The 26,700-nt window shown below is 40.3% G+C and overlaps 3 protein-coding genes across 34 annotated transcripts in view; 1 reads left to right on the forward strand and 2 right to left on the reverse strand.

Moving 5' to 3' along the window:
* ZNF207 (zinc finger protein 207) overlaps positions 1-24,077 on the forward strand; it is a 37,574-nt gene extending 13,497 nt beyond the window's left edge. For 8 of the 23 annotated variants that reach the window (XR_005932388.1, XR_005932405.1, XR_005932403.1 and 5 more), the window contains 6 exons: positions 2,852-2,906; positions 5,847-7,735; positions 10,644-10,848; positions 12,125-12,202; positions 19,408-19,626; positions 20,460-24,077. The gene's annotated coding sequence lies outside the window, so the exon portion shown is untranslated. Of the gene's footprint in view, positions 1-2,851; positions 2,907-5,846; positions 10,239-10,643; positions 10,849-12,124; positions 12,203-19,404; positions 19,627-20,459 lie in introns of those variants that run through there. The other 15 variants (XR_005932399.1, XR_005932396.1, XR_005932398.1 and 12 more) reach the window with 15 other exon arrangements.
* LOC115341254 (sterile alpha motif domain-containing protein 9-like) lies at positions 11,493-20,691 on the reverse strand. Of its 4 annotated transcripts, XM_030013917.2 has the most exons (4): positions 20,487-20,691; positions 19,371-19,469; positions 18,603-18,647; positions 11,493-18,045 (listed from the first exon to the last, which is right to left on the reverse strand). In XM_030013917.2, exons 3-4 carry the CDS (start codon positions 18,604-18,606, stop codon positions 13,364-13,366), a joined length of 4,686 nt encoding a protein of 1,561 aa, XP_029869777.2. In that variant the 5' UTR covers positions 18,607-18,647; positions 19,371-19,469; positions 20,487-20,691; the 3' UTR covers positions 11,493-13,363. The 4 variants fall into 4 exon arrangements, with proteins under 4 accessions (XP_029869777.2, XP_029869779.1, XP_040979431.1 ...); XM_030013919.2 differs by lacking the exon at positions 19,371-19,469 and having other exon boundaries at positions 20,487-20,560; XM_041123497.1 differs by lacking the exons at positions 19,371-19,469; positions 20,487-20,691 and adding an exon at positions 19,270-19,335.
* Positions 21,575-26,700, reverse strand: part of ERN1 (endoplasmic reticulum to nucleus signaling 1) — a 41,275-nt gene continuing 36,149 nt past the window's right edge. For all 7 annotated transcript variants that reach the window (XM_030013923.2, XM_030013921.2, XM_030013920.2 and 4 more), the window contains 7 exons: positions 26,329-26,428; positions 25,674-25,873; positions 25,280-25,427; positions 24,691-24,818; positions 23,951-24,074; positions 23,613-23,680; positions 21,575-23,387 (listed from right to left, as the gene is read on the reverse strand). In XM_030013923.2, the coding sequence (XP_029869783.1) occupies positions 23,181-23,387; positions 23,613-23,680; positions 23,951-24,074; positions 24,691-24,818; positions 25,280-25,427; positions 25,674-25,873; positions 26,329-26,428 (975 nt within the window). In that variant the 3' untranslated portion in view covers positions 21,575-23,180. The remainder of the gene's footprint in view (positions 23,388-23,612; positions 23,681-23,950; positions 24,075-24,690; positions 24,819-25,279; positions 25,428-25,673; positions 25,874-26,328; positions 26,429-26,700) is intronic.

Consider the following 26,700-nt stretch of genomic DNA (forward strand, 5'->3'; position numbering starts at 1 on the left):
TAGAAAGATTATCAGCATTTTTGTTATCAGTTTGTTCCATACATGTTTTTGTAGATGGTGGAGGTTTTTTTCACTTAATTATAATACTGAGCATTTTGGCTCTTTTTCTTGAAAGTCTTGGGGTTTTTTAGCTGCACTGAAGTACTTCACGTGGCTTTATTCTGTACTGTCTCTTAATAGTATTTTAGCCGTACTGTATTTGTGGACTACATTGTCTCTCAGATTCAAACATGGGGTCATGGAATGGCTCATAAAAGCACCAGAGCATCCAGTACACTCTAATTGTAGCTGAATGGCCTTAGTTTAACTGTTAAGAATTGTCAGGCACTTTTTCTGAAGTATTTAGCAGTTTAAGACCATAACTCCAAGCCTCTGTTGAGAAGCAGTTCTCTCTGATCACTGGTATCTACTGATCACCTGTCAGATGTGCAGTATTTGGCTTGCAGATGTGCTGAGTGGGCCTTGATGTCAGATCTTTTGTTAGCTCTTCATCTTGCTTTATACATAAGTCTAACAGATAAAACTGTTTTGCTTAGGCAATGCTTTTATACTGTGTTTTTCTTGTTTTTCTTTATCTAATAAGGATAATGACAAAACACTGGAGGGATTTTTACAGTGTCTTACATTCATCCTTTTTGTAATACTACACATAAAATTCATACAGTATAAATTGATCTTAACTTCTGCTTTTAAAACTATAGAACTTCTTGCTTTTTCTGAAGATCATATTGTTGCTGTAAGGATGCTTTGCCCTCCTGCCCCTAGTAAAGCAAATACCTTTTCCCTTTGGTGTCTTTCACTGGTATGTTGTTTTCAGACCCCTACTTTTCCTGGGATAAATACTTGAAAACCTTACTGCATGTACTGTTAACTCAGCATATTCTGCAAGTTGTATTAATTAAGTTTCCCTCTTTTAAACAGTGAATGTCTCATTGTTCTGATAATGGTACCATTTTGTAGCTAATACTACGTTGACTTACAGCTTGGATGCATTTTAAGATTGAACTTTCCTTGGTAGTAATGTTATGATAATCCCTCAACTAAGTACTGCCACATATTATTCATATGGTACTCTAATAAGCTTCAACCAGCAGGTGAACAATTTTTCCATGATTTCTCATGTGGATACTTATTTTCCTGCTCCTGTCATTTCTGTGCTGTAAGAGCTGTGATGTGGCTATCTTGTGTCTCTTGTGTGTACTCTTCTGTAAACAGGCGGGTATTTCAGTGCATATGTTGTCTGTTGGTCCCCTCCTTCATTTCTTTGGATACTGCTTCTTAATGCTCAGAGAGTTGGATTTATGGTGCATTTTCCCAAAAAGAGGAAAATTACTTTGAATGTAGTAATTGCTTGAATAAAGACTAAGGCTTGGTTTACAGTACAAAGTTTAACTACCATAGTTGTGCCAGCAAAATCCCTAATGTAATGCAGCCATGCAGACAGTTTTTTTGCTTTAGTTAATCTGTCCCTGGAAGGAGATTGCAGGTGTCTTTATGGTTACAGAAAAGCATATCTCTTTCATATCTGTTGCAGGACTCTAGTGATATAATTACATAGGCAGAAGCTTTGTATTTCAGTTGTTGCCTAAATTATCTATGGCAGATTTTGTAGTAAAATTAAAACTTCCAAGTGGATTTTGATCAATCTTTAAATTGGAACGTAATGCAAAAGAACAGGCTACAAGAAAATGTTCAGACGCAGGTGGGAAAATGTTTAGCAAAATACTTAGAAGTTATGGCATCTAAGACTTGCTTAAGAGATTCTAAATTATTTTATGCATGGTCTCTCAATATCATTATGAGAGGCTGATCTTGTATCTGCTGATTTTTAGAGCAAAAGGGATGAGATTGGAATGAAAGAACCTTGGAAAAGCCTGGGCTAGTTTTTCAGAAGTCTTGATATGACTGTTTCGTACTGCCTTTAGAATATCTGCCTTTGGCAAAGGTTGCTTTAAATAAAATCTTGAAATTAGCTGGCTTATGTGAACTAAAAATTTCTTCTCCTGGAACTTTTGGGGTTTTAAATTTTTTTTTCTTCCACAGATGAGATTTATTTTTTTTTAGGTGCTGATAATAAATTTGAGGCTGGGATGTATATCTAATAATTTCAGTGGATAACACTTCCTCGCTCTGTGCATGCATGGAGAATATAAACAAGCTTCTAGAAACATGTCAGCTGCATCTGCCTTCTATGGTTTCTGCAATTATTTTAGTGTATGGAGCTCTTGAACAGTACTTAGAGAGACCTGTCTAACTTACTTTCTTAAAATTGAATGGAATACATAACCTGCAGTTATTTTTATAGGAACCAAAGAGTTCTGCGTACAAGATAAACAATAAAATATCAAGATTACTTCAGTTTTGTAAACAGCAAGAAGGGCATTATGACTCTTCAGTTAAATTGAGACTCTGATATACCAGTCCATGAGCTGGGGCTGCAATTTAAAATGGTAACTAATGACACTTAAAAATAATAGTAAATGTCTTAATAATTGTACTGGTCTAGCTTCTACATAAATACTAAGGTGAGGGTGAACATTTTCAGTGGCTGATGGAATCTTTAACTCTACTTTTTGTGAACTAGTACAGTAAATACTATCAGTTATGGGAAAAATGCCCCAAGACAACTGACTTACGTTCCATTGATCAAGATACAAAGCAAAACAAACTGTCCAATTCAGAAATAGCTACCAACTGTAAGAAGTTTTGTTCGGGCCTAACAAAATAGGTGCTATAGTAGTCATTTTCTTTTGTTTGCTTGATCACTGGAATTTTGTTAACTTTGAATGCATGTCTTTCACTTAATTGGGTCATGTTTTTTCTAAAATTTAAATTTTTCTTCTTCCTATAGCCCTGCCATAGGACAGGCTGAGGCAGAGTCTCAGTGTTGCCCTGTTCAGTCTGAGGCAAGTGGGATTTATTTTATTCATTCTGGGGGCTTTCACAGCTTTATGGCTGTTGGATATTTATGTCCCCAAACTTGCAGCAAGTTTGGTGAAGGCCCCTAAATTTATTTTAATTTAGGTTTTTTATTCTCTTTTGGTAGATGGGCTCTATATTAATATTTATCTTTTTATTATCGTGTTTTTAAGAGTCTTAGGGGGAGGGAACATGTTTTAAGATGTTCGGGTACCTTTTCTCTTAACGGAACGCGTTTCCTTCAAAGCTGCTGAGGTAGTCCTTCAGCCACACTGCCCCCTCCCCCTCTTCCCCTGCATTGCATTTGTGCTGTATTTGTTTTTGGTTTGGTAATGTGACTTTGTGTAGTCTCTAAACTAGTGGCATGTAAATATCAACTACTAATGTTTCCTCTTCTGGGGAGATATAGCTACTGAAGTGCTTAAAATACTTAGGTTTTAACTAGTAAGTGACATTTATAGTCACAAAATTGTGTAGGCTAAATTATAGAATACAGTTTCTTTGGAGGAAGTTAAGGTGCTAATACTGCTGCATATGTGAGCTGCACCACAACAAATATTAATGTAGAGCCCTGTGAAGAAATAGAGATTCAAGTTGGTAAAGTGGAAAAGAAGAATGAGAAATCAAAGCTGCAGATTTTTCAGTTTGTCAATTTCAGGGAAGACCTTCTCATCAATGTCTCAGATACACCAAACTTCACAATATTTTGTCTATTGCAACAGTACTGAAAGTCATAGCACTTTTTTGAAACCTTGTGGAATTCTGTTGCATATTCAAAATTTGCTTAGGTATATGCTTATGTGAAGTTCCTTCTTTCACACAGTGACCAACAAAATATTCAATCCTTTGTGAAGAAAAATGAGCTTTAGTGTTGCTGCTCGCTCTGTTGCAGATATATTGGCTTTGAATGCTTGAGGTTGCTTAAAGACAACTTCAGCTTCAGAAGAACAGTTTTTGTCCAAGGAGGTCTTGCAGCCTGTCAGCAGTGAAATAGAAAATTAACAAATGTTGGAGTCAGGTTTTGTAACTGCTTTAAATTTTTAAGATCTTATTAGAATTTGTTTGTGGTTTTTGATGAGCATAGACTGTGTTTCATTTCTTTGAGATTTTGCTAAATAATGACCCCCAGTGTGATTTCCAGTTATTTTAATTAAAGGATAGAGTTGTAATTCTTAACTTAGTTACGAGTGGATTTCCCATTCCTGTTGTACTCTTCTTTGTTTGTACTCTGCCCTTTGCATTTTTCCTGTAGAAGGCCCCCCTGAATCGTCAATTTTCCAGTCAGACTAGACATGTCCTCTGTTAACTGTTTCAAAAATGATTACTGAGCATGGCGTTGCTTTTCTAATTCTCATTATCATGCTACCCTTGGTAACAGTGAAGATGAGAACAACACTTCAAGATACACTACTGCAACTAGTATTTGTTTCACATATTTAGTCTATAGGAACATTTGGCTTAGTTCTTATTTCCCTAGAATGTCTAAGGAAACCATTTAACCAAAAAATAATATGCAGTATGGCTTGTACTTCTTGCTTTAAGTATCTGAATCTCTTAGAGACTAAAAATGAAAAGTAGGCGAATTTCAGATGCCTGATACTGAACTTTATTGTCAGTTTCCATTTAAGACTGATGCAGCACAAGGTAGTTTTTATCCAGCTACTCATATTCAGCTTGGTATCAAGCACACAAAGCTATTATTCAGATATGTATGCTGTTTTGTGTCCAATGGAGTACCCTACTTAGATCCACACTTGGGTTGTATCTTATAAATTGATACCCTGGTGAGAGCTAAAAGTTTTTGAATTTGGAGAAATTGCTTTGATCTGTTTTTGTTGAAGATAACTAGGTTTGACACGTTCATGGAAAAAATGTCTCCAAAATGCAGTTTCTGTTTTCACTGTGTTATTGTTTAAGTTCTGTATACTAATACTTCGGAGCAAATGAACCATTTCTTTGTGTTTTGGCATGTTTTGTGGGCAAAACATAGCATTTCTCAGCACCACATTGCTATAGATTTATTTTTTTTTTTCTTGAAGCTGCTTTTAGGCAATTCCAAGAAGATTAATTTCACACTATCTACTTCTGAAAGATGCATTTGACACTAAGACAATGCCATGGAGTATTACTGTATGAATTAAAGGGGTGGTTGACTCTGGGTTTTCCTGATATGCTGCAAATACTGCTTGTAATTTCTGGTGGGTAGTTCACACATACTTCACTTCCATCCTTTACATTCCTGTCCTTTCTGTAAAGTCTCTAAAGGACTGGACAGGACAGGTCTTTTTTGTTCTCTTTTGGGGAGTTGGTAGCTTTAGCAGATTACATTTGTGTTACTCTGATCTGTTAACACAGACTAAAGTTTGTCCTTAAATTTGCAGCAAGTAGTGATGCGCGTTTTTCTTTTGCTTTGTGTTTTGTACTTGAAGATACGTGTGCAAGTGCTGCTGTCTCTCTAGTCACAAGGATGCCATAATGGCTCTATGCTTTTTGCTGGGAGTATCTCCTCGGCTGTTAGACCAGCTGGCCTGTCATCTCTTTAAAACAACTTGTAAAATTCTCATGTAGTGCAAATGGTTCATATTTTGCTCTTTTTATGAAGTTGTTAGTGACATTTTCCTCCCTGCCTCTCGTGTGGATCTAAGGGGGATAGTTAAAAAAAAAAAAGTAGTACACTGTAAAGGAGATCTCTTTATTTTGAGGGATGGTACAGTGTTTTTACTGACGCTCCAGTATTGCAGCTCTCAGTATTGCAGCAGTCTGTGTATCACAAAGTTGTACATCTCACTGTTCGTGGCATTTCTTTTCTAATGATGATAGTATTTTATTGACTTGACTTTTATAGATATTAATGGAAGTAGGTCTTGGGGAGTTTGCTTCTTTTTTAAGCTTGAGTAGAGGTACATGACTCTTTTTTTTTTTTAAAGGGCAAGAATTACTGATATTCTGCTAAATTGGGTGAATTTGCACCCGCTGTTTTTAACAAGAGAAGTGAATGGGAGATGTGGCAAATAAAGTACGTACCACGCATGAAGTTTTGGCTTGCTTAGAATTGTGTGATGAGCTCCTAATGTGTTCTGTGCCTTGCCTAATAAAGATTGTAGCCCTTAAATACTCTGAGGAATAGGCTACCTCCAGAAGAATTTTTAAAAAGAATTTTTTTTAAAGTGTGTCTACTTCCAATCAAAATGATCAGACCAGTGAAATAATGGTAGTGACTGGGTTCTATAAAAATGCAGCTATCGGTGACTACCATATTTTCCTGTGATAAATTGGGGTAGGTAGATACTAGTTCAGAGTAAGAAAAGTTTTGAGGCAGCTGTTGAAGGGATCAAGATAGAATTGAAGTGATTCTGAAGTGTAATATAACGTTCTTTTTGACGTTCTGAATGTGAGAGTTTTCTTACACAGTGTAAACAGCAGCTTTATGCAGTCTTTTGATTGTCAGAGTGCAGATTCTCATTAAGACTCTACTAGAAGAAAATAGTTCAAGTACAGTATTTGTAGATTCTGTTGTAGAGTGAATGCATTTTTACTTTTGTCTTGCGAAGGTCTATTTGAGGGAGCCAGGCACTTCAGCTTGCTGGTTTTGCAGACAGCCATATCCTGTCTTGAACCACAGGATCCAGGATGTTATCCTCAGTCGTTTGTTCTTAGAATCCTGACGAGTCGGTATTGACTGTCCGTGGTGTGAACTGTCACTGAGGGTTGGTATTTATACACCTGATCACTATTTTGAATAGTGAGGTGCTTGCACCTTCTGAGCAAGTTTACAATACCTTGTTTTGTTCTTACGGGCTTTCTTGCAGTAGGAACAGTAGCTGTTTTAATGACAATGAATTTAACTTCTCCACAAATATTGTCTTGAACTTATCTTAAGGTTTTCCTTTCTCAGGGATTTAAAGAAGTTTAAAAGTTTTGAGAAAATAGTAGAATTTTAATGCCAGTGTCATCTTAACTAAAAACAAACAAACACAGAACTTTGAGAGCTTGGAAGCTTCCTTAAGAATTCTCATTAGCAGTTAAAGTATGTATCTCTGTTAGCTAACTGCTTTATACCAGATTCAAGCTTCTGGCATCTCAGATTTTATTTCTTAAATTTTGTCTAAATCTTAACCATGTTCCCAGGTGCTATTCAGAAAGGGTCTGTGTGTAGAATTTCAACTTCTGCTGCCCTTAGTAGCCAATATGTATAAAATGGTTTTTGCTAACAGCAATTTTGTATTACCAGAAATTAATGCCATACAACCAAAGGAAGCTATTTCACTGTCTCCCAACTTAGGAAATTATGTAATGCTTTGAGATGAAGATGTCATGCAGAGCGCTTTTTCTTTCTCTCTTTTTTTTTTTTGTTGAGTTACTTGCATATATGTTACTTGCACTGAATTCTTTAGCTTCTTTCCCATAAACTTTAGTGGAAGAAAACACATTTTGGTCTTTCATTTGTAAAGTCTAGAATAAGAAAACACACTTTATGAGACTGTTTAATGAAGGAACCTGGCTATGTAAGTATTGTAATTTCCTTTGTTTGTGGTAGGCAACAGGATTACCTTGTTAAACTTCTGGCTTATGTATGAAAAATATCAGAAAATTAAGGGCAAATTGAAAGTAGTTTTATAGTTGCCTTTACTTCATATGCTTTTCTTAAGCAACAAATTGCAGTAATTGAAGTTTGGCAGCTTTTTTAATGAAAAACTAAATTATGGGTTAAACTCCTTGGTTTAATACAATTTGTGTTTCTGTTAACTAGCAGCAGAATTTCAGCATTTGCTACTTACTGGTAGAGAAGAAAAATTCCACAGCACTGCCAGTACAGGTTAGTTTAATCTGTAAGTACCTGATGTTCCTATTTGAAATAATTTGTTCAAATGATACCACTTATGTTGAGGGGAATTTTGGTCTCTGAAATGTGAATGTATCTGTTATCTACTACTGTTTTCAGTAGTGAGTGAACGTCTAGATTTTTTTTGTAAGATCTGTAATGGTTTTAACTAAACTTGTGGGTAGGTAATATCTGCAAGCACTTTTAAGGAAAACTTAATTCAGAACCTTAACAAGTAGCCATTGGTGTTACTGAAAAGTGTGAAGATCTAAAGTTGAAGTCACTTCATCAGTAACATGCCTATTCTAAAAGAGGCTGTTTTATCAGTGAACCAATTATAGGATACTATATTTGTTGTATTGGGGAATAAGCAATTCTGTAAGAATCGATAGCAGTAATGTAACCTTTCTTTGGATTTTCTTTAGCTGTTGCTAATTACTGTCTCTTGCCAACAGATTTTTACTTTGTTAGGCCTGTAAGCCAGGAGCTTTGTTCTTCTCGGCTTTTTTTTTTTTTTTTTTTTTTTAGCCCATTTCAGCACTTCAGAGGCTACCTACAAATGTGGTTTTGCCCAGCTGTTTTATCTTGCTCCAGAGTTACTGCTCTGCCCCTATTCTTTTTTTCTTCTGCCCTATTCCATATTCCTGGACATTTTAGCATTTTATTTTTATTTTATAGAACGTTTTACACCTTAAAAGAAAATAGGAGAGATTCTTTGTGATTGGATAAAAGATGCAACCTTCTCCAGAATAGCTGCATATGTTTATTGTTATTTAAGCTTTGTGTGCCTCATCTCTACATATTGACACAGGAGATGAAACTTTCTGTGCTGTAGCATGCAGCATAGTTTCACAGTTGGATGAGCTGTAAAACTCAGTGCTTTAATTCACTTCTCAAGGGCATGTTATCACACAGTGAATTTGAGGGGCTTTTGAAATCATTGGTGGATAATTATATAGAAACTAGGTATCGGAAAGACCATACTAGTGTGGTAGCTGAACGGACCCTTTAGTTTTGCCAGCTCATTTGAATGGTCTCGAGTAGTTCCACGAGTGACTTGATGCTTCCAGCAGTATTGCTTATTTTAGAATTTTGAAATCTTATGCAACGCTGCAGAATTCATCATACTAACATAAAAAGTTTCAAGGGGATTGTATCTTCCCAGGTTTTAGAATAGTCACATTTGAAGCCCATCTCCTGGCATCTTCTCTACATCAGTTCTCAGTCATTCACACTAAACTGCTTTGTCTGCAAAATTAGCTACATGCAAATTTTTGAATAATGTTGCATAGGTGTTTCTCCCTAGAAGAAGAAAAACAGGAAAGTTGTGTAATAAAATTTATAACTTAACTTTGCCTGTATTTCATAAATCTTCATGGCAGATGTGCATGAATAATAGGGATACCTTGCTGTGAGGCCATTATCCTATTAACAGAATGTGTGCATCTTTCTTTTAACTTCTGTGGTTGACCCTAGTTGATACTTAATGCAATGCTCAGTAATAAGTTGGAATGAGTAACTGATTGCTTTTGGCTGCTGAATTACTTTGTGAAGTCTCAGTTTTGACAGTGGTTGGATGCTGACCTGCACTACTTGTATATCAGCTTGGCAATCAGTGGGGATAACTAAAGGGTAGTGGTGTTCTCTAGTGTCTTATCAACAAAAAGTCTATTTGTCCAGGGTAGATCCTAATATGAACTCTGGTAGAATGTCATCTCTTTGTGAAACCTTTTATGGCAGTTAATTGCAGTACTTTTTGGTAGAATTAAGTTTATTTTCTTTTGAGATGGGACCAAAACAGTACTAGGAATCTGAGCTTTCATAACTAGGTGAGCAGTCTTAAGTTCTAGCTCAACTTCTGATACACTGTTACAGCACCTGTCCAGTCTAATGTGGTTCAGAAGTCTTCTTCCCAGTTCTGATATGGTATATATGGAACAGTGAGTCAGTTCACACTATTTCCTTTAGACTTCTGCGTAATGACTCTGACTCACCCCTTCAGGGAGTCTGGTCACTGTGCAGTGAACCCAGACTACAAACTGGTTTTATTATCTTCTTGAAGTACCTTAAAGCACATTATTGAATTATGTCCCCTCTCAGTAGCTGTACAGCCACAGAAGTTAGTGTGTCATGAAGGTTTTTTTCTGTAACTTGATACTGCTTTTGTGTAAGTACTACGAAAGGGATGGGATCATTGATGTTTTTCAAAAGACAGGTGGCAAAATATTGATGTTGAATTTAATTCGAGAAAGTGAGAAACTGGTAAGTATGTGCATCACTTTAATGCATGCAAATAATAGTAACAGTAACTAGCTTAATTTTATAGCATTCAGTTTCCAAAGAAGATTCAAAGAACATATGGAGCTAACGTCATTTGCATCCATTGGGAACCTTCTATGAACTGTATGCTTCAGGAATGAATCATTGCACATATACACATCTGTAATGTGTGTCTACTGCTTTGTAACAGTCTCCGATTAAACAGAAATGAACCACTGTTTCTGTGTATTTTTTTTCTCCTCTTGAGGACCTATTTAAATTATTATTGCAACCCATGTTAGCTGTTCCCAAGTGTGCTTAAGTATAAAATCTGCCTTCACTCATGTTACGGTTTGAATAACTTTATAGACAATCAGAGAGCTAGTACAAACTGCAAAAAACTCATTCATGGGAGCTTTATCTTAAAGTGTTTTACACCTGAAGACAAGCAAATGAAACCTGACTTCTTAACCTGTAGCTTCCTTTTGCTGCTGATCTGTTGTCCTTTTGCTGAACTGACTATACAAAAAATGTGACTATTTAAGTTGGAAACGGGGAATATGGAGGAAAGTATCTAATGGCATTTTCATAAAACCTGGTGGAGAGGGCATGCTGTTAGGTGGTCTGTTCTAAACCCTTTTAGAGCAAAACGCTGGAGAGATGAGGTAGCTTTGAAGATGTGTGTCCTTGCAACTCCTGTCTACAGGATGAGAATGGATTACTCTGCTAGGCCGGTTGGTCTCATTTAGCTACCACTGTTTACTTGTTTCTAAGAGGTATTAAAAGGAAGATAAATCCATGATTTTAATGCTACGCTACCTGGAACAATTCATGGCATTTTGAATTGGGTATGTGTAATGAGGAGGAGCTTAACACTAAGTAGGGAAGACTACTATTTTGCATGACATCTTTACTGGAGTTTATGCTTTTTGGCTCTAGAGAAATCTGAGGGGGCATTTGAAAAACAGGGAAACTCCATTGTCCTAAAAGCTGGCTAGAGTAAGGGGTTTTGTGCGTTGCCTGGCCAGTTAAAGCATTCCCAAGTTTGATTTATCAGTCAGACTCTTGGGGAAATGAGGGGGAAAAAAGAAGGATGGGTCTGTACTTCCTGCCCTGTGAGCCTCAGCAGCTTGTTTTGCAACATGGGACCCTGCGTGCTTGTCTCTAGGTTTATGCTTTTTCTCTAAATCTTGTTTTTTCTGCAGGGTGCAGGGTGAGGATTGTGTTTATAATACCCTGATGAGATAAAGAGTCTGTATCTGAGTCTAGTTTCTAAGAGGTAGAAATGGGTATCTTTGAAAAGCAAGACCTTTACTTGGAGGCCTCAAAGGAAAGACTGGGGAATGTGCAGTGGTGTGGGCTACAGGGCAAAGGATAGCTAGCTACAGCATCAAGTCATGTGTGCAGGCAGAAAGGAAACAAGTTACAAGACAGACCCTCTTGCCCAAGTTGTCTGGCTTTAATTTTTCATTGTGATAACAGTTTCTTTTTGAAAACAAAAGCTATGCTTTTACCACAGCATTTGAGCAGGTTCTATGAACTGTTAAGCAGTTAATGCTTTTTTTTTTTTAGCTCCCATGCTTCTCAGTAAGTTTGCATGTCCTATTTCTGCTTCAGGTTAAAGCCATCCTTATGCCCCATGCTAGACTTAAGAAAGCTGCCTTTGCCCAGTTAACTTTTCAAACATACACACTCTGCCTTGCCCCCTGCATCAAGGGTGGGGGACAGAGGGGACTTTCTGTAGCACTCCAGCTCTCTTGCTCCTAGGAGTTCGGATGCTGTCATGGTTTGCTCCTCCAGTGCACCTTCCTCGATCATCTTGGGGAAAGCTGCCTTTGATGTGCTTAACCTCTTGAGGTTAAGCTTAACCCTTAAGTATTAGTTTAACCCTGGTGAAATCTGCCAGCCTGGATTTTGCAAGCAGAAAGTACAACCTTTCAAGAGTCTGCTTTGCTGTTCTCCAAGGTTGAAGGCAAGGGAAGGAGACAAGTGTTGCCTAGCCAGCAGTCACAAGCTTTGTTTCTGCTTCCTGAGGCCAGAAGGTGAAGGCTTGGACTAGATGTATAATCTATGGTTTCATCTTGTTTGTTCTGAATTCACAGTGGCTTGCAATTCCTTTTACAGTTTTTGGCTGTGCCCAGATCTTGGCTCCAAGTTGGAAAAGCAAATCATACCTTGCTACTGTTAGAACTACATCTTCAGGTAGAGTAATTAAGCTTGTGTAGAAATGGTAATTCTTCCTAAAGATTGTTTATTAGATTAAAGCTTAAGCTATATGACAGGTTTTCTGGGAATTTTAGTGACAATATTGTTATCAAACAACATGAAACTCCAAGAATAACAGACAGCTTTATTATTAGAAGCTTAATGTGACACGATGGTTGCAGACACAGTGCTGACAACAAACCCCTTTGCATTTTTCAAATTAGTAAATCAGGTTAGACAAAGAATGTTTTCAAGCGTGGATATATGCAGTAGAGAAATTTGAGTCCTGTACTGTGTGGACATTTCTTGGATAATGCTGCATAAAACATTTTGCCAAGTGCAGGAATTGTTTGGACTATGAAATCATAACAGTGTTACAAACAGTCTTGTATGTTGCCAGTGTCTAACTGCTGACATGTCTCTGCACCCTTCCCCACATACAGATATATCTATTAGAGTTTGTAATATTTACATGGAGAAGCAATGTAAGAGTGATGCAAAATTTGAGGCCTGCTTTTTATCAATCCTGATGTTTGCAAAGTCAGTTTAAAAATTGCTTACTTGCCCTCTGTGCTTCTGTACTGGATATTGGCTTGCAGGTGATGGGTAGATGTATTTCATACATGGTACATGTGAGCAAATATGTTAAAGCCGGTGTAGTATACATGTTGTAAGTTCAGTTAAACTTTTTGTTGCTGATTCAGGAAGAAGAGAAAAAACATATGGGTACAATGGACAAATTCTGTTACTGATCAGGACCACCCAGAAATTAACTTAAAATCCTAATCTGTGAGCTGAGAAGAAAGGGATCCCTGCTATACCTGTTTATTCCAAAGCTCAGTTCTCCATATATTGGGGTGGGGGGAGAAATAGTGGCTCTCTTGTCTCACCCCTGCCCCAGTCCCCAAGCAAATGCTGCAGTTATTGCTGTCTTAAGTTTGAAATCTTGCTTTTGGTGACTCCAAAACTATCAAAGGCTTCTGTTTCAAGGTATATTTTACTAGTAGGTTTCAAATTTTTTTAGATATTTGGTCATTATTGTGATAGTTAAGTGTGGTTATCTTGGTACCTGATGTCCAGCCACTGTTTGTTTTAAATGTGACAACAGACCTTTTAAGTGCTGTATCTTCTGACAGCACTGTAGGTACTGTTAATGTACTAAATACCTTGTGGTCTGCTGACGGCTGGATTATTTTCAACCTCAATATTGAAAGCAACAAGACCATTAAATGAAAAGCCTAAATAAAAGGTCACATTTTCATTTCCAGGGGGCACTGAATCACGGTGGAGTGGCAAGATAGGAAACTCCTTTATGTGACCACGTATAAATAAATTTCTGTCCTTGGTCCAGCCAGAAACTCTTTTGAGAATGTCACGAATCTTGGCAATATTCCATACAGTTCCATGTAGCCACTTCATTCTCCTCTCATCCAAGGACCCACTGATTAATTTATCAATTTTAGTTTTGTGCACAATCTTACCTAAGCCATAACCCTTTCCCAGAAAAAAGTGGGTGTAGATTCTTTTCTTTCTGGTAGGAACATCTTTCATCTTGATGTCATATAAACGCTTCAGGGTTTGAAGGGCTGAGATTAGAATTTCATCTTTATCTGCATTAGGCTCTTTGTCTAATGCCTCATCTGGCCAGTACAGCAAGGTGAGCAAAAAATGGGCACTTGCTGGAAATGGTCTTCTTCCTTTAAAGAATCTTACACTGAGCTTACGAAGAATTTGCACTTCAAGAAGTTTGGCTGATCCTGGTGCTAAGCATGCTAATGTGATGTGGCACAAAATGTAATTGATCAGATCATTGTCCTCCAGCCTGTCCCTTAGTGGGTTTTCTGTATAGAAACCAAGGATCTTCTCTAGCTTTTCAGCTGACCTATTCTCTTTCTTATCTGTTAAGAATGACAGGATATTAGTGACACTACCTCCACCACTCTTATAAATATTCATGCGTCTAATCAGCTGGCTCTCGGGGCCACTGTTGGTGTCCTCAATAAGTGATGTTGAGATGAAGAACTTGGCATATACCTCAGACTGTCTTTTGAGCCATTTTCTGGGATTATAAATTTGTTCTTCCTTTTCATCTTTTTCATCTTCTTCTTCCTTCTCATGGTTTTTATCTGTTTGGAAATAACTTAGGTCTTCTGAAATCCATTCCAGAGCATTGTACAGGTTCTGACGTAAGCCTTTTAAGCGGGAGTGAAGCCTTCCCCATGTTTTTTCGATGTCTTTAGGAATGTAATCTGTGATCAGGTATTTCACAAGCTCAGAATATTCCCCCTCTGGACTTCTGCGAAATACATCGACTGTGGACAAAAATCTAAGAAGACGACATCCTACTTCTACTTCTCCAAAATAGCCAGCATTGTTCATACTATCACGTTCTGCTTTTGCAGCCTGTTGTGCAGCCCTGAAGCATTTCATAGCTTTAAGAGCAATCTCTATCTTCTGAATGATGCTTTCAGGAGTGTCTTCCTGTGTCATTTTGTCCACAGTGAAACTAAACCATTTCCTGTAGACTTGACCTTCTGTATCCAAAATGTAAGAATCATTCGGCAAATGAGATTTTGCAACCCCTGCCCAATGTTCCGCATCTTCAAATTTTTCATTGTTGTAATGTAGTCTGGCAAGCTGCTGGGCAAAAAAAGGATCTCTTCCAAGGAGTTCATATGCAGCTTTTAAAACAGCTATAGCTTTTTCACAGTCTTCAGCTTTACAGACATGCTCAATGAATGGGGAGAAAAGAGTGTCGGTATTGTCACCCCTGCTCCTTTTACCGCGTCGAATAAACAGATCTCTGATGAACTTTATGAATTCCTCTCGTCCAAATCTGTTTTCAAAGAGTGTCTTTTCCTGAAGAAGAGTCATTGCAAGTTGACTTTGAGGTTCATTCCCTGAAAGCTGATGCAGAATTTCTTTTGCAACCAGACAGTGTATTATCCGAACAGATGAAATATAGGTGGTACTTTCCCTTAGCTCAATAAAAATCATTCTTGCTTGTTCACTTAAGTGACTTTTGAAATCGTAAGCTCTTGATTTCATTTCTGTATATACCCCCAGTCCCAGAAAAGCCTCACAGTGTGACAATGAAACATAGGAATTAGGTACATAAAAATTAAGCAAAGCCACATAACGCATCAAGCATGTATCACGAGAAGAACGGTCTATGTCTTGCAGTATGTGCCCTACAAAGTCTCTCACATATGTTTCGTTGAACTCCTCACACATCAGGACAAACGTAAGTATGAATTCTGGCTTGACATCTTTCTGCTTCAGTTTTTCAAGTTTAGTTCTGAACAGACTTTTCTCTGAGTCCGTCAGCTTGTGAGTGACAGCAACTGTGTCCAGTGGAGAAGCCTTGCAGAGCCTTTCAGGGTCATTGGATCGTCTACAGCACATGAGGATGAAGTAAGGTCTGGGGGAATTAATTTTCCTAGTTGCTACAGCATCCATTAACTCATTCCTTAGTTCTTCTAAATAATCTTCATCATAATCCTCAATCAGGAGGAGCACAGGAAGACAGTGACCGATTTCTTTTTCTTCATAATCTCTAAATGCAAGTGCATGCTCACAAACAGTTGCAGGTGAATATGAGGTTTTGATAACAGCACATCTTAAGTCCTTTCTTCTTTTCCACAGAACTTGCCGTGCTATTGTGCTTCCACCACTTCCAGGATGGTGAAATATCTTTAGTTTAGCCACAGAATAGTTGAGTCCGCTGCCTCGTAAAATGTCATCTAGGAGTTTGCTAGCATCCTTACATGCTTCGCGTTCAATGATTTCCCCGCAGCGTCTTTTATCAGCAAGCCAGAAGTTTTCCCAGATTATTTTTCTTCCTCGGTAAAAATTTTGTTCTACTTCTTGTATTTCTTTTTCAGTCAAAAGATCTAATTTGATATCAGCACATTGGTCAATACAAAGGATTTCTAGGGAAAACAGTTTCTCTTCTTCCAGTGAGGGAAGCGTACATAGTCCTCTAGTGGAAACTGGCAGATGTCTGGGTTGTGCTGTAGAAGGCAGCATTGTTTGAATGGTGGTATCTACATGACTTAGTTTCATACCCACGATACTGCATTGTTCTAGTGTCTCAATGCTGCAGGATGCCTGAGCTAGATTAGCCCACTTCCCATAATTTTCTCTGGACTCTGCAATGCAAACGATGTACTCCGTGCCATTCATCTCTGTATAGAATTCCTGAAAAGTGTCCACAAGTGGTTTCTGCACTGGTGACAGCAATAGGAAAAGCACAATGAAAGACCGCTTTGGCAGGATTTCATCACAGATACGAGTAATTGCTTTCTTAAGGTATTTTTTTTTCGTTCTAATCCATGTATTTTCATCACAAGGTTTTTCATCCCCGAGGAAGTCACTGCGCCCATTGCAGAATATCCAGCTGGTCTGATCAAACAGGCATAAATGTTTCTGAGAGGAAGGGTTGCCAGTCTTACTTTCATTGGAAAAATCCTGTAAAAAATAAGACCTTGTTGCATGGTGTTCTTTGTACTTGCTGTACAGCCCTGATACGTTAGAATCTTCATCAAAGTCAAAGACACAGAAAATGTTCAAGTGCATTAAAAAGTTGATATATTTCAGATCATTCTTTTCACATCTGTTTGTGACAAGGATGTACCGTAGGGAATGATCCATATAGCTTTTGCCATCATTTAGTAGAATTGATAACTTTCTTCCTAAATTTTGAGATATTTCTGTATGTACTTCTGTGCTGGAGAGCTCAGCTTTTTCTCTTTGAGTGTCCCTGTCTTGTAAACCCTGAAAAAAAGTAGCTAGACTGTTGTGCTTTATAGGTTCAGACTTTGCTCCTACTCTCTGATAGAGAGCTCGATCTTTTGTCAGGGTCACCTTCTGGCTGTCTTCATTGTATTTGGGCAAATACACTTCAAAAAATCTGTTCTTTACTAAACTGGATGTTGGTTCAATGTCAACCTCCACCACAAATCTTTGTTCCTGAGAGTCTTTTGAAATCACTTCAACAAAAACAGGTGGGTGAATACACTTCCTTGCAATTTCTTGTACACTTTCACAAAAACATTTTTCTATGTAATCCAATGCATCAACGTAGTATTCTCGTTCTTTGATCTTTATACCAATGATCTGGCCATGTTTCCAACCCCTATCCTCAACGCTGTCCATGATACCAAAATGTATGGTGCCATTTGTTCGAAGGTTCATGCAGGCTGAAGCAAATCGTATCACTTCGCAGGCAAATTTTGATTGCAGTTGATTTCTGTTCAGTTCTGCAGCAGTGGCAAAAGATTTGTATTCATGGCAGGGAGTGATTAAACCACTGACTCCTGATTCTGGAGCAAGAACTCTGTCTTTCACGTATTTGAAATCAGTATTCTGACTTCTAAATGGTCGAAAGTTGCTGAGCTCTAAAACTTCATCAGTACTTTTAAGTTGGGAGTTGCTACTTCTGTGCCTCTTGCCAGAAGCAGAAGCTCTGTTGTCTCCACTAGGTTTATCAACTGGGCCACAGCTGTCTCCACTTGAAGTTTTCTGAGTGGGGGCATTTCTGGGTCTTACTGGATCTGTTTGCACATCAGCTCCGTCAGACCTTTTGCTGCTGGAATGCTTGGCTTGCTGTGCATTTTGTTGTAGCTGCAGAAGTTCGTTTCTCTTGCGGATTAACATGTGGATTTGACCTCCCTTCATACCTATGCCTTTGAGGAAAGAGTCATCCAGTTCCATTAGCGCTGGACCTGTCACTTCTTCCACATACAGTTTTTCTACATACTCTTTCTTGATTCCAATAGATTCTAGCCAGCGTTGGACATCATTCTCATCCCATTTATTCACAGGTAATGTTCTGTAATCTAGAAGTTGAAATTATATATTAGTAATACAAACTAAAAACATGTCAACATGCTTGACAAGGCATTATAATCCTTGCAAAACTGGCCACGTAGAATGTTCAGTTATTTTCTTTCTACCAGTCACAGTGAGAGACTGTCTTAACTTCTCAAATATGTCAGTTCTGATGACGAAAAGCGTCCTTAACCTTAATCAAAAGCAGTCCTAAGCAATGATACAAGACATAAATCGGTGAAGCAGGAAACCATGAGTGAGGATTGGAAACGATCCTCAAAGGGAGTCATGGAAATAACGCAAAATGTTTTTTTGTAAGGGAATGATGTGATAAGGTTATTGGAACTGACAGGGGCCGAATTCTCTAAACTAGAGAGGTTTGGGTAGATGATTTACCCACTTGAGTCTGTTTATTTTCTGCTAAATGAAGATAGCAACAATACAGACCATAAGATGATGTTAAGAATACCGATTAGTTCCCCACTAGAGATGAACCCTTAAAATGCAGATACTAAAAAGCAAATTACTACATATAAAGTACGAATTTTCTGAAAGCCACACTTACCCATTGCCTTTGATGAGGGAAATCCTGCTGTTAACGAACAAAACCCTAGAGCAAGAAAAAATGACTGTCTTCAAATTTGCAGTTAACATACCTGTGTTAGTTAAAGCTGACTTATTTGTTCTGTTTTCCCAACCTCCTCCCCACCTCTTTGGTCCAAGGTAGTTTCTGTACCTCTAAAAGCCTGGTCTTGGCAGCTGCACTGCTTCTGTACACCTGTAATGTGTGAAGGCAGCTATTCTTGCTTCTGACACACGTGGGTGTGAAGGAGATGGGGTTTTCCTGGAGAAGCATGTGCTGACAGCTGTGCCCATCTAACAGCTACTTCTGTTAGATACTGGAAAAAAGGAAGCCCAAGACTACTGTATCCCCTAGGTTGTATAGTATCTCTGGCTTTTAATTGCTGTCTTTTTCTCACTCACTCTCCTTTTCCCTGACTCTGGCTCCCTCGCACTCCCTCTTTTCCTCCCTCTTTTTTCTTTTGTGGGTACTCTCCCCCTCTTTTTTCCTTTTCTTTTTAGTGGGGTGTCCTGGCCTGATGACATCCTCTGCCTTGCTTGGGCTCCATTTACAGGGGTACGGAGATGGACTGCAGCAGGGATAGCCGGTTCTCTACTGCAGGACGAAGCATGTTAAATAAGCCCGCTCGGCGTTAACACCAGAAATGTACGATAGATTCACATAGTCAACAGTAACCACCTATGAGCTACGGACTAGTCAACAAGGGTCACAGTGAAAGGTGCACGGTGGTGGTGGTGATGTTTCTCTTACTGTAGTGTGAAAGCTCAACTCTGTGCTGGTTCAGCAGGTGGCTGTAGCCTGGCCAGCTCCATCCCTGCAGCTCCTGGTGGTACAACAGCGACACAGCCTCTGAATTGAAGTGTAAAAGGAGCAGTTACCAGCACAGCCAGCGTCAAAGGCAGTTGTGGGGCTCTGCGCAAACTCCGCGCAATGGCTGAAAGTGCACAGGTTGTAACTGAGGGAAGGCGATGAGCGCTCACTCCCCAGGACCACGGCTTGGCAAGAGGTGAGTTCAACAGAAGGTGACGGTTTGGGGAGATAACTGGGATGGGGATGGTAGAAAAAGCTATGTGGAGCGAGTGCATATTTACCATTTAAGCACCTGGTCAGCCTTTTAGAAAGCTTGTGGGCTGGGCTGACTGAGGCACCAGCATGCCCAGTAGCTCTGGTTTAAGCGAGCGGCTCTTAAGGGGTACCTGTTACGGGACTGCTGTGATGTGCCATAGGTCTAAGTGGATCCCTCTGGAATAAGTGTAAACAGGCCAGTTATGAAGATGGTTGGAGACTGATTCCCACTGACACCTGGTGCAGCCTCCCCTGAGAAATGGGGCTAAATGTCCCTGAAATAGTGGCCTTTCAGTGCCTTTGGCTCCCACACCACCACCTGGGGCTGTACTCGTACAGTGACTTGGCTTGTGGTGAGCCACCCGCCCATTTTCTGCCACAGCCTGCTCTGACAGCTGATGTCAGTCGGCATTTCACGAGAAAACGAAACTTAATGGAGAACAGAAACTAAGGTGGGGGCCGTGGGCAGTGCTGGGGAAGCGCATTGGTGGGACGCAGAGCCCTGTGCTGGAGAGGGCCTGCGGACCCCTGCTCCCACCCGTTTTTAAGAGCGGGTGGGGGGGCGAGTGGCAGCAGATTTGTGGTCCCCGCAGCCTGCGTGCATTCCGGGGGGGGGGGCCTGGGTGCTACTGGCTGCATGGGTGGGCAGGGAAGGGACGTAGGCGTGGGGGTGTGGGGGCAGAGGTGTCCGTGGCCCCCAGTAGCAGTAAAGTAACCCTCCGGGTGGAGAGTAATCTCCCACACCGCCCCCCCCCCCCCCCCCCCCCAATGCAGGACCACCATGGCGTGGGGAGGGCTTACCTTGCAGAGCCCGGAGATAACGGAGCTGTCTCCAGCGCTGCACTGCCGGAGCCTGCCTGCGAGGAGAGCGTTTCCAAAGGAGGTGAGGGAGGGAAGGCGCTCCAGCCTGTTGCGGTGCCAGGCTCTGCCAGCCCGCTGGTTCAGCGGCACGGGTGGGAGCCGGAGCCCTGGAGGTGTTTTTGCAGTGCTCCTGTGGCTGGCTTAAATGGTCCTACTGACACCCGGCAATAAAAAGGGGAGCTGCTTTAGACCAATGCTGTTGCTGACCCACCCAGTCTCCACCCCCTTCTCGGCAGCGCCGTTTTGCTGGGTGCTGCCGCTTTTGCAATCCAGCCGAGTGGCACGGGGAGAACGCCTTGTGTGGCTGCACACCAGGGCTGGGGGCTGTGCCCCACCAAAACACGGTCTGTGTCCAGGGTGCTGGGGCAGGGGGGTGTTGGGGTATTAGTTTAATTAGGCAGCTCCGCCCCCCCTTACTGCCCTCTACATCAGTTACCTCCTCAGGCCAGGCCAGCTCACCAAAAGTAACCAGGGTAGAAGAGAGGCTGGCAGGGTCATGAAACACCAGTGGCTCGTCAGCCCTCTGTAATGCTGGGGCATAGGATGGGTGCGGGAAGCTTGCACTTGAGGCGTGGTTCCAGCCTTCCATGCTCCAGCAAAGCTGTCTTACAGGCTTTTTTTGTTCTGTAAACCATGTGATCATTTATCAAACATAGTTTCACATGAAAAAAATGTATTTACGGGGTTATCTATACTGCACAGCAGTAAAAATTTTTGCAGCAAGTATTGCAGCTATTTTATCTTCTCTGTTCACCTGCCTCAGCGAGAGAGACACTGTGTGTGTGTTTCCTGCATCTGAGCTGTGTCTTTGACTAGCAGGAAGCCGGTAGTTCTGAGTGGGCCCCTGCTCAAAATTACCAGGCGCATAACCCATTTCCGGGGAGGCAGGATGTGGCTGCTGCAGGTGTGTTACCCTTGGCCCTGAATCCTGTCTCCAGCCTCAGTTCTGAAAGCTGTGTGTGTTAGTCCACATGTGGTAGCAGTCCAGCTTATTTCCCCAGGCACGCATTGTCACTGAAAGTTGCGGGTTTCTTTTAATCCGAGTACAAGTCTTTATTTAGGAGACTTACAAAAGAGCTTTACACGAGAAGTACAAAAATACGAAATAGGCTTTGAATCTTCTTAGTTAAAACTTGCACAGTTGTAACTTGCACAGTTGGCATCTTAGGTAAATTGCTCTCATACATTGTAAAACTAGGAAAAAAAACTTCCTGTAAAGTAGCTCCAGAAAAGTAGCTGTATGTACCCAATCATACACATCACTGTCAATAATTTAAGACACAATGGCACAGTCATACAAATTCCCACTTTGTAATTTCTCCTTAAATGAATTCCATTGAAAGATGCAGTATCACTTTCCTCTTCCAGTTGTTATAATATGATTTAATACAAACATAAAACCGATTAAGAATGATTTGGCATGTTTTATACTTGTACCACTTGGATTTGATACCACTTTGTAGTAAAAATTAAATAAATATAAATATGTTAAATAAATATATTGTAAAAGAACACCCCACTTACTTATATTAGAATTCAGCATTTCTTCATGCTTCCCACACATTTAATGCTTTCTCACAGCTTTAGGGCCAATGAAAAGAAATACTGCATCTTTAAAAACATAGGCTCACTTGGATGTAATTAGCAACCCATACAAACAGAAAATGAGGTTCCTTTACAGCTTTATCGCACCCATTAAAAACACTGCCTATAATTTCACTGTTCTGTACATCTCTCATTTTCGATTTAGCTCCTTTTTTCCCAGGATTCATCTTACCTCTGGCTCTGCAACTGGTGACTCTTCTTTATAAGAAAGTAAGGAACACTTGCAGTAGATAAATGATCAGCCTCTCACGAGCAGCTCACAGCTGACATCAGTGTGTTTTTCTGAAGTTACTTGTGTAGTTCTGTTCTCATACTGTGATTTAAGTCAAGGACTGTTCAAGCTCTTCTGTGAATACTGGTTGATATTTAAACAATGAGGCTTATTTTCAAAGTAGGTAAACCTTAAACTGATTTTTCAAGTCAGTAGTTTTTTAGAACTTCACTCTATCTGCTCATGTATGAGGGACTAATTTTCCAGGGTAGTACTGATTAAACAGAAATTGTACTCTTTACTGTTTTTTGGATAATCATAAATTATTCTCTTTACAATCACTGTGGTGTGCCTAATGCATAACGTGGCAGTAGTGCAATGGCAGGTTCTGATGATTAGCTACAACTAAAAGGCTCCTTTTGCAGATCCCAGTCCCTAGTAATTACATGATTTGAATCACTGTATTTTGATTCTTTGTAGTAAAACACATCAGTTATAAAATCACGTACAGTACAGGGATGTTGGGTGACGGACACAACCAGCTTTTGCTCTCCATTCTCACTGTCTTGAAAACTGCCTTGGAATAACTCCATCACCAGGGTTCATTGCTTTTCTGAAGTTACCACTCTCTCCTTGGGCTCCTACCATCTCCTGATCCAGTGCAGGCAGAGGTACAAGGCACTTTTTGGAAGCTTGGTTTCTTCAAAGAGAGAGAATTCAACTCTTTGATCCCACTTTTCCCTGCTAAAGGTAGGCCTGTTTCACAGCCCTGTGCTTGGAATGTTGGTCCCAGAGAAGAAAGCTCCATCCCCCTCCTCTCAAACAGTGTCTCCTGCAAGGCTCAGCTCTGCAGAGTCCTGATTATAGTAATGCTGGAACAGTCTTTCTTGGCAGCAGATATGCATAGCATTGTAGGTATGTAGGAGCAGGTGAGGGAAACGAGCTGTAAAGTAACACACAAAATCATCTGGGATGGAGCCCAGGGTCTCCTGCACTTCGGGAGGCAGTTCTCTGTAATGGTGCTTCTATAACGGAAAAAAGAATAGGGGAAAAGCTCAGTCAGAGGGTATGTGTTCAAGGATCCTCTTTTAAATACAGCTGTCTTTTTCATGGACGAAGTAACCTCCTATTAGTCTATCATAAAGCAGCTCAATACCTAAAATGAGGTGAGATAGACCTAGACTGGCAACAACCAGCAGAAGGAGGCAGAACCGTAGCGTGTGTGTTGCTTAGGGAAAGAAGTCTTTTACCTTATTTCGCATGGCCCTTAGAAGATCCCGTACTGAGCCTCCTTTGTAGGATCTGAATTTTCGAAGATCTGCAAAAGAAATTACAAGATTTCTTTCTGTGTTTTGATGCAGTTTTAGTTGTTGGCCTCAGAAGTAAGGTATGCGTGCCTACAGTCACGTATCCTTATAGGTGTGTTTCAATATATAAACAAGTTCTTTAATTTGAAGAAATACTTTGCTGACAAGTAAAGGTCATGTGCCAAAACTGAGACAGTGTTATCCTTACTTTCCTGTCCTGACAAACTGGGAATAACAGCATGTAACTCCTTTCCACTCCAATAAAATACTATCCGTTTTACCTGTCTGAAGAGGGACAGTGATGTGCTCTCTCCAGTCCATTTTCACCACCTCTCTTCCTCCTCTTTCTAATTGCTTGACTATCGGACCATCTAAAGATTCTTTCTCTATCCGGTCACTGACATCCTGGAAGAGACATTCAGGTTATTTCTAGTTTTATTTCCAAGCTTTTCCCAACAATTTAAAATTGCTGCTTCTAGTCAATTACAACTGCTAACAGAGTTATGATTCTACTTCACTCCATGACAAAGTGCAATACAATGGATTATGCTTGGGCCTGGGATACAGAAGTTTCTGAAGTGATGAGGAGTTTCACCATCTGCCGAAGCCCTTTTATCACAGAGTAGAAGATGAGGCTGGAAAGAACCTCAGGTCCTCGGCCAGTTCCCACCCCACATCAGAATTAAATATGCATATTCACTACAGTGGGCTACCCTGTTCTTGAAAACCTGCCTGGCAAAACGTTCTCCTGCACTGCTATCATAGCTGCAAGAGACCTTCCTCACTCCAATTTAAGTTGATAACATCACGTTCTAGCCCCACTATAAAACACCTTCTGTAAGACTAAGCCAGTTTCTTCAGAGATACCACCTAGGTATTACAACTTGCTTCTTCATTCCTCACAGTAACGTTGTGGATTCTATCACCTCAAACATCAACAATGCTAGGAGAGACTGAATTCAAGATTTGAACATCTACAGGAGTCCTTAGAACTGCAAGAATAGAAAAGGTCAACACAAACCTGAAAAAACTGGAGCTGTTTTTCTAAACTCCAAAAGAATGGGTGTTTTAGCACACAGCTGGCAGACGGACGTTTCTGAGGGTCCATATTTATCATTTGCTCTATTAGATCACGAGCAACTATGTCTTCTGCAAGGAAAAGGGTGATAATTCTTAGGCTGTATGGAAATTTAATGTTTTCTTCTTTAGAATATCATTATGTTCTCTACTTCTGCCAACGCTATCCTGACCACTAGCCCCAGTAGCTCAAGTACTGCCCTCACAGACATGCTGGGCAACCACCAGAAAGTCAGTAGTGTTGAATCAGGCTGATCGTGAAGATCAAAGCTCAGCTCTTTCCTACTCCTCTTTAAATGCATGAAATAATAACTACAGTCATGCTTGCAGGGTTCCAAATTGTGTACTTCAGAGCTGCTTTGGGGTACCTAACTCTAAGAACTTTAGGAGTATGATGTCAGGAGTACAGCTTTTACCACTGCCAGGTTGGGAATCACTGTGGGTCATAGTTCTGTCATTTCTGTTGGCATTTTAACACCCATGGAAAGTTCACTAAACGCTGTAGTGCTTTATGTTTACCATGCTTTTCTTACCATGCCTCCCTGCACTTAAAGACTCCAGGCTGTATGCACCCAGCAGAATGTTGGCTTGCCGCTGTAGAGATTTGCCAAAGGGATGGCTGCCTTCAGATACCACATAATAAAAGACACAGCCAGCTGAAAAGATGTCCACGGTATATGTCTGCAAATAAACAAACTTTAATAGCAATAACACATTCCCCCCCACCCCGAAGACTTTGATCATCACAGGGTGGTTATTTTGCATCTAAGAGCAGAAAACTTTTCAGAATCACATAGTTGGCTGCAAGCCAGCATGAACGCCCAGGCATCAAGTACTGCCTATCTTCAAGTCTGACTGCAACCGTGTGCCACCTGTTGGTTGCGCTGCCTTCTCCCAGGGGAGCCTGACAGAAAGATGAAGACTTACAGGGTTCTCTTTGCAATCTTCACTCAGCATCTCTGGGGCAATCCACCCTTCAGTGCCTGGCACGCCTGACCGACGGCTAAAGCTGTGCCTGCCCACTGCCAGCTTCTTGCACAGGCCGAAGTCTGAAATCATAGCTTTGACTTTCCCATGGGCGTTGGGCATCGAGATGAGGATGTTATGGGGCTTCAGGTCCCTGTGGACTGTTATAAACACCCATTTATCCACTCCAGGCAATCCCAACGATATTAGTAAATTTTTAATGTATTTGCATTGTAAACCTTTCACCAGGCTGAACCACCATTTGTAAAACCAAAGTCCTAACCTCAAACTTGTCTTTGGTAGAGGCTCATCGCTTTTTTATTCCATCACCAGTAGTCATCATGTTTTATATGACTTCTATCCAAAAAATGCAGCGCCCTGAATAAACCGTATTGACTAGCTTTACTACTCCACTGTAGCAGAATGTTATAGGGACAAGACCGGTGTCAAAGGACAGACACTACTGCTGCCAGCACTAGATGCAGCTTCTACGCCTCTCTCTTCTGGGATTGAATAAGCAAGCTCCCAGCACCAGACCTGTTTCTCTTTTTTTTTTTTTTATAGTTAAGAAAATATACCACTCTCCATCCAATACTGAAACGAGAGGCATTCTTACCAATACTAAGGGAGTGCAGGTAGGCAAGACCAGATGTTGTCTGTTGCAGGAGAGTGATGGGTTGTAAGCCATGGTGACTGAAGGCCTTCTGCTCAACATACTGTAAATGACAACAGAAAAACAGAAGATTCAGCCACAACATTGCTTATCATTAGCCCCTACATAGATAGTAAGTACACCCCCTTCAGCCCCCCCCTAAAAAAAGTTAAGGCTGGGTAAATTGCAGTCTAATGCTAGTTGGTAACACATGTAAAAGAGTCTTTTTTTTTTTTTTTTCTTGGCTGAAGGTAATGATCTTTAAAATGTCACTCAGAGCTAGAATTCTATACAGCACTGTGCTCCAGAAACAAGAGTAGAGGGTCTTTGAAGTCC

Source organism: Aquila chrysaetos, chromosome 5 (genome assembly GCF_900496995.4).
Source record: "Aquila chrysaetos chrysaetos chromosome 5, bAquChr1.4, whole genome shotgun sequence".
NCBI lineage: Eukaryota > Metazoa > Chordata > Aves > Accipitriformes > Accipitridae > Aquila > Aquila chrysaetos.